Source organism: Necator americanus, chromosome I, assembly GCF_031761385.1.
Source record: "Necator americanus strain Aroian chromosome I, whole genome shotgun sequence".
NCBI classification, from domain to species: domain Eukaryota; kingdom Metazoa; phylum Nematoda; class Chromadorea; order Rhabditida; family Ancylostomatidae; genus Necator; species Necator americanus.
The window spans coordinates 958,671-965,170 of NC_087371.1; the positions used below are offsets into that span (position 1 = coordinate 958,671).

At 45.1% G+C, this 6,500-nt stretch overlaps 2 protein-coding genes across 3 annotated transcripts; both read right to left on the reverse strand.

Annotated features, from left to right (window-relative positions):
• Positions 1-383: 383 nt before the first annotated feature.
• RB195_004112 (uncharacterized protein) lies at positions 384-1,163 on the reverse strand (the record flags this gene model as incomplete). Its single annotated transcript, XM_064179145.1, has 1 exon — positions 384-1,163. One exon carries the CDS (start codon positions 1,161-1,163, stop codon positions 384-386), a length of 780 nt encoding a protein of 259 aa, XP_064033095.1.
• A 973-nt stretch (positions 1,164-2,136) lies between these two features.
• On the reverse strand, positions 2,137-5,354 carry RB195_004113 (uncharacterized protein; the record flags this gene model as incomplete). 2 transcript variants are annotated; one of them, XM_064179163.1, is made up of 6 exons in its annotated part: positions 2,137-2,471; positions 2,518-3,492; positions 3,537-3,659; positions 3,735-3,813; positions 3,879-4,352; positions 5,181-5,354. In XM_064179163.1, 6 exons carry the CDS (start codon positions 5,352-5,354, stop codon positions 2,137-2,139), a joined length of 2,160 nt encoding a protein of 719 aa, XP_064033096.1. The 2 variants fall into 2 exon arrangements, with proteins under 2 accessions (XP_064033096.1, XP_064033097.1); XM_064179162.1 differs by lacking the exon at positions 5,181-5,354 and having other exon boundaries at positions 2,518-2,631; positions 3,879-4,316.
• Between the last annotated feature and the right edge of the window lie 1,146 nt (positions 5,355-6,500).

A 6,500-nucleotide genomic window follows, 5' to 3' on the forward strand; every position in this document is an offset into this window, starting at 1 on the left:
CACCCTGAAACCTAAGTAGCTCTATGAGATCGCGGAAATGAGGCGATAACTTCATCAACAGTATTTACTCGTGTACATAATATAATGAAGGCAAAGTACCCTAGATAGCAACATAAATAGCTATCAACAGAACACTGTATTGCGCCGAGATTGAGAAACGAGGAAACTGGAGATAGTGGTAATTACGTTGATACAATACGGAGACAAGCCCACGATTACTAGAGGTGCGAACAAATATGAGCTAAATAGGCGTAGGTTCGATATAACATTCAAAGGACTTAACAGATTTTCACCTACCGTCCCGCATGATGTTTGCGGGTTCGGTTCCTGTTGTTTACCGCAGTTGTCGCAGCACCTCCTCGAAAGGAGTGTGGTGTAAGGAGCTACGCTACGAGCCCTGCGTCCATAGTGGTTTTCTTGATGAATCGTGAGGCGCAGTCCCGTGAGTATGGTTTGCCGGAAATATTACTGAAAATAAACTCTTCTGGCAAATAAGGGGATCGTTGGTTGCACAGCATATTCCACAGTTTTTGTTCGCTCTCTTTCATTTTGAACGCTATAGTGCACCCTATTCCTTCTTGATCTGTCTTGGATTTCCTTATTGCGATCCACCACACGTCTCCGCTTTTGCGGTTAAGGTCAGCGAAGCGTAGCTGAATCACTTCGCTGACTCTCAGAAAAGCCAAAAATGCCAGTAAAATCATGCTCGCTCCTTTCACCGCTGTGACGGATGGTTTAGTAAGGGCCCATCCGATCACTTTTTCCACGTCTTCTCGTGATGCCTTCGTCCTGTGACGGACAGGTGACCTCTTCTTATTGCCTGTGCGGAGAAGAGCGCGTTGGATTTCATCGTCAACCTTCGGTAAAGGACCGAAGAAGTGTGTCAAAGCTGCTATATGGTAGCCCAGTGTTCTGGTCTTTCCCTTGTTAATGAGATGGGCCAGAAACACGTTCCTTAACTTATGAATGGCCTGGACAGGGATCCGGAATTTATCCGCAAAGGTCAGAAATTCCCTCCTAACTCTCCTGTAAATCTGGAGAGTTCCTGGTGCAACTGCCGTATCCAAGCAATCGTTTATTATCTTTGCGACTTCATCCATTCCTGCATCAGCCGCAACCGCTGCAGTTTCTCTGGCGCTCCTCCGTTTAGGGGCTTCTGTCATTTCTGAAAGTCGTATCCTCTTTTTGGTATGTCACTATAGGTGGTATAGTATGCCACTATGTTGTGTGATAGATCATATCATTGATCCCAATGTTTTGGGCGCGCACCCAGCGGTATATAAGGGGTTGGTTTGCTGTCCACTTAGATCGTTCTACTCCTCTCAACGTATTTCACCGCTAGTTTATTGCTATCCACTTATCACATTGACTAACCCCGCCTCCCACTGAAGCTCTTCGCCTTACTAATGAATGTACTCTGGACTCGCAGCATATATGCATATCTCGGGGCGATATGATGCGCTAACCTGTGGATAGGAGACATGTCTACTGGGCACTCATCTCGGCCCCTTGCCTGTATCCGCAGGAGGTGACCCTGAGATATCTAGTCTATCCTATGGCACGCGGACGCGGCCGTCCGCATGCGTCCACCGATATTCAAAACCCCACTTTTGCCTCCACGATATTACGGGAAAACCTCCGTTATGAATTCCAATGGACTAGCGGAAAAGATAAAGCCCGGGAGGGGGTCAGAAAGATATCAAAGCAAATGCGAAATCGAAATCAATCTATTCTTTTCCGAAAGTAAATGAAGGGGAGCCCCCTTTTAGAACTGGGGAACCTGCGGGAAAGATAATAAACTGTTTAATCTGAGGAATCCAACTATTACCCTAAACTACTGCCTTAACAAAGGAAAGAACAAATGTGAGGTCCACATTAGAAACCCTAATATACCCTTACTCTTATTCGCTTTGGCACACAACAGTGCCTGAGCGATAAATGAAGGAGGAGGAACCCACCAGCCGAGAGAAGCGGTCCACCATATTTGCGCTTGCGGCGAGAAGGCATTATGAGCCACCGCTGCGCGGTTTTCGCCCCAGGAAACGAATCTTTCGCATTTACTACTAGCTGTACTAGCGAACATGTCCACTGTACACTTCCCCCATACTCTTTCCAGTTCTTCGAAAATCTCATCTCTTATACACAGTCGTCTAAATCAGTCTCTCTAGTGGCTTCGTCGGCCTCTGTATTGAATTCTCGTGAAATCCATACGAATTCTATCTTCACATGCAAATTATCGCAAAGTTTCCTAATGTCTTGGGCCACAGTTTGAAGGTCAGGTTTCGTGCTGCCCTTCTTTAGAATAGCGATGGCTGTCTGGTTGTCGCAGTGCCAGACAACTTCCTCGCTAGAGAGATAACCCGAAAAAGCTTGTAGCCCTGCTAGTATATCAAAGAGTTCTCTAGCTGTACTGGATGAGCCGAGTAACTCTTGTAGTAAATTAATTGAAGAGGATATCTTGTTATGGTTGTCTGAATATAAAACTGAACCTGAATTGTTTATCAAAGCATGACCAACCTATGATCTCATCTCTTTCTGCTTGATTTAACGCCCATCTATACATCGGAGCCGTCCCTAGTTGGTCCTTCTTTGCGATAGCAGTGACCACTGCTTTCCACAATCCTCTTTTTTCTAAAGGAATAACTAAATGCATAGAGGCTAATGTTCCTTGCCATTTCATTCGATCTAACATGGAAGGTCGTTTAGACAAAAGCCCAGAGGCCAACTTACGACATTTTAGTCTTCTTTTCTGTGAAAGATTCAATGAAAACGATTTCAAATCTATTATGTGACCTAACCAATTCAACTTCTGGAGCGAGATCCAGGTACACTTTTCCTCGACCACTAGAAAGCCGGCATTATAGAGGTCTTCTCGGACGACTTGGACGCACTCATTGCACCTGTGTGCGGACTCTGCCCAAATTAGACCATCGTCAAGGTAGACGGCAATACTTATCCCTTGAGATCGCCATTTAGCTAATAACGGTCTCATTAGTTTTGTAAACACCATTGGCGCAGTCGACAGACCAAAAGGTAATACCAAAAAGGCAAAGTATCTCCCCCTCCATTTGAAACCCAGAAACTTAGTCCAGTGGGGGTGAATCTTTACGTGATGGTAACCTGATTTGAGATCAAAATTTGCCATAAAGCCTCCCCTAGGTGACAAAGGGAGAACCTTCGCTAAGTCCTCGAATTTGATGTTACTCTTTTCTAGGCTTTTATTTAGCGCTGAAAGATCTAGAATCAAACGCGATTTCTTCCCTTTAGCAACCGAAAGTGGATTAACTCTTATGGAATGTCTGAGCTGAAAGTCTACCTCGAGAATGGCGCCGGACGCTAATAACTTTTCAATTTCATCATCAACAAACTTATAATTCTCATATGCTGATGAGGAATTCTCTCTCACCCACATTAGCTTGGGAGCTTCAATACATTTTGGTAATAACCGCTCGAAATCACATCGCGAATGAAGGAAGAAAGATGTAAAGACATCTAAAATTGATATTTATCATGAATACGACCAGCTATGAACTCACTTTCACTGTTTTGGAGGTCCTTTACAGTCTCTCGCGAAATGGCCGAAGCGGCCACAGTGGTAACAGTTGGGCCTTGGACGCCCCTGGAATCCTTGTTGCTGTGGATTTTGCCACCCCATGAGACTATATGGACTGGGCATTTGTGAAAAAAAAGGACTGGGTTCCTTGCGGAGCAGGTTCCACGCCGCTCCTCCGTACCGAAATGGCTGACTGGGAGGCATGTACGGGTGCCTCCTAGTCTTCCACGCTGCTGTGCGCGGGACTGCGGGTTTCTTTTCTGAGCAAACTCGTAGTGTAACGGAGACATTCTATACTCTAATCGAGTTTTCATAAAACACATACCTTCTTTCTTTTTCTTTTTCTCTTAAAAAAAGCTGCCAGAATAGGATTAGTAGTTTGCATGCTTTCCGCTTTCGCATGCTGGTCGTAGAAATCGAATACGTCTGGATCAGTATCGGCTATAGTCAATAGTTCATTCCTTTGTGTCAGTAAAGTGATAGCCCGGAAAAGGTTGCTCCTTATGTCGAAGTCGTCCGGAGCCCACTCCATCAGAGGCGTCAAAATATTAAGGACGCTTGAATTGAATTCGAATTGCCTGGCCAGGCCAGGTTTAGTGAATACCGGTTTCGAGGATGACGAAGGGACCGTAGGCTGTAGACCGCTCGCTGCTGATGTTGAGCTCCTGCGGGCTTGTGCCAGCATTTCTTCGAGCTCTTCGCGAGATATTTGGACGAATTTCGTAGATGCTTCGGGAATAAATTCTTTTCCTTCTTCGGGCATAGTGCTATAGCGACCTAACTTGAGCTGACGAAATAGCTGGAATGATGACCACCTCAGCCCCACCCCCTCAATCACACGCGGACGCGACCGTCCGCACGCGTCCACCGGAATTCAAAACCCCACTTGAGGGGGATGGGGGAAGGGGCGGAGGGCAGTCAATCATGCTAAAGCTACTAGGAGAAAATAGGAAGGTAGAGCCTCCAGAAATAAGAGCGCGACATAGCGCCCTCCTCCCCCAAAAGGAAAAAAACGAAAGAAAGAAAAAACTACACCTTCCCCGAGATCTGGCTAGAGAAGTACCAAAATCACTCTAAGAGCGCAGAATAGAAGATCAGAATGAGTGCTTAATCTGCCCACCAAAAACATTTAAAAGGCGATTTAAAAGCAAACCTGGTCAATCGTAGATCGGCACCGACGGAAGTCACACGTTTCTTCACCATTTTTGAAAAGGCGGTTCACAATAGTCCGCTTTAAAATCATGTACGTAGGATGCAGCAATGAAATTCTTCGATAGTTCCTACGATCCGTGACAGATAGCTCTTTGTGGAGCGGAATTATAATAGCGTATCTCTACGAGTCACGTATCTTTTTGTCGATCCATACTGAACTAATGATCTTCATGACCCCACGAATCTAACACGGTAAAAGAGATTTCAGCATTTCTCGACTTCTTTTTTCATCTTAGTTATACTGTTTTAATAAAACATAAACTTCCCTTGGGCTTTTGTTCTCCATGCTTTTTCAAACTCCTTCGCTACTGACGTCCATGTTGCACCCTCTTTTTGCAGTTGGCAACGTAACTTCCTTCTTAGACTTTCCTGATTGAAATCACCAGTGCTACGGGCGGCAGGCACAGAACCATACCTTGATTTTGTCTTCGCGTATGCAAAAGCAAACTTCGATCTCGGTGTTAGAGCCGGGAACGCTTTCCTTGCAGCGTCCTGGACATTCTTTGTGAAGGAATCTGTGCCGTAAAGCTTCTTCCTGGTCCGTACCCCAACATGAATCGACAAACGTTGGTGGAATTTCGTTCCGCATTCTTCCCCTTTCGGACCTACTACTTCGATCTCTGGCTGAAGAGGAACTCCTCGGCTTGTCTTATGAAACCGTATCTCTGAGCTGAGAAGAACTGGGCGGTGATCGGAGTCGAACGCGACGTCCCGAACATCACCAGATATTGTCTAGTGAAGGTAGCCGTGTGTAACTTGACGTTGTGCGGGCCCTAACACGAAACCGTGCTGTTCTTGTTAGACGCACGCTGCAGTGAAGCGTAGCGGTTAGGATCGAGGGAGGACCTTTGCTACCAGCATGCTCGGCTGAAGTTCGCGATGGTCCTACTTCGATTCTAATCGCTTTCTCCATCGCGACGCTTCGAGCACAGCAGCTTACGCAACTGTCGGTTCATGTCGTTTTGATCTTATTACGTTTATGGTCATTATAGCGGATCTACTATTCGAATCAAATCAGCTTCGTTGAATCATGATCCACGCTCAAGATGATGTGATTGTGTTATTGTCTCTAGCAGACATTGCGGTGGTGATCAAAACATTCAAGTTGTGATCACTTATTGATCTTTTGTTGTGTTGGTTCCCGCAGAGTTTCTGCGTACACTTCACTTCTTGAAATTTGGCGGGACAGTTGAGTCCGCCCAGGTGCCACTTCCTAATAGTTGTATTGTTGGTTTATGGATTGTTAGATCGTGTAGGGTCCCACATGGCTCTTCTTTTCATCTCGTTGAGTTTTTTTTTCCTTATATGATAGATTGATATGAGTCCGTGGAGAAAGTGGGTTTCTTTATTGGGAGCTGGGAATTCAGTGGTACAACCGCCAAGTATCTTTCCTAATGACATAAATTAATTCACTTTTGTACCGGTTATAACTTCACTGTATTTGTTCCAGCTTATGTGAAATCTTTAGTATTAGGAGGAGAATAAGGTTTTCATTCATTCTCGTTCATTTTGCAATTCTCTGCTCCGCAGCCTTTTGGTTGTTTTCTAATTGTTTCTGATGAGTTAGCGTTACTGAAAACAACTAACTTTGATGTTATGCTATTTATTTATGTCTGATTGGGCCCACAGAGGACGTATTTGGAATTCGTTTGTTTTGTTTCAGATTCTTATTTATTTTCAGAAGCACTACTCGGAACCCGGCGTAGCTCCGTAATCGCTTATCGCAGGAGTAGCG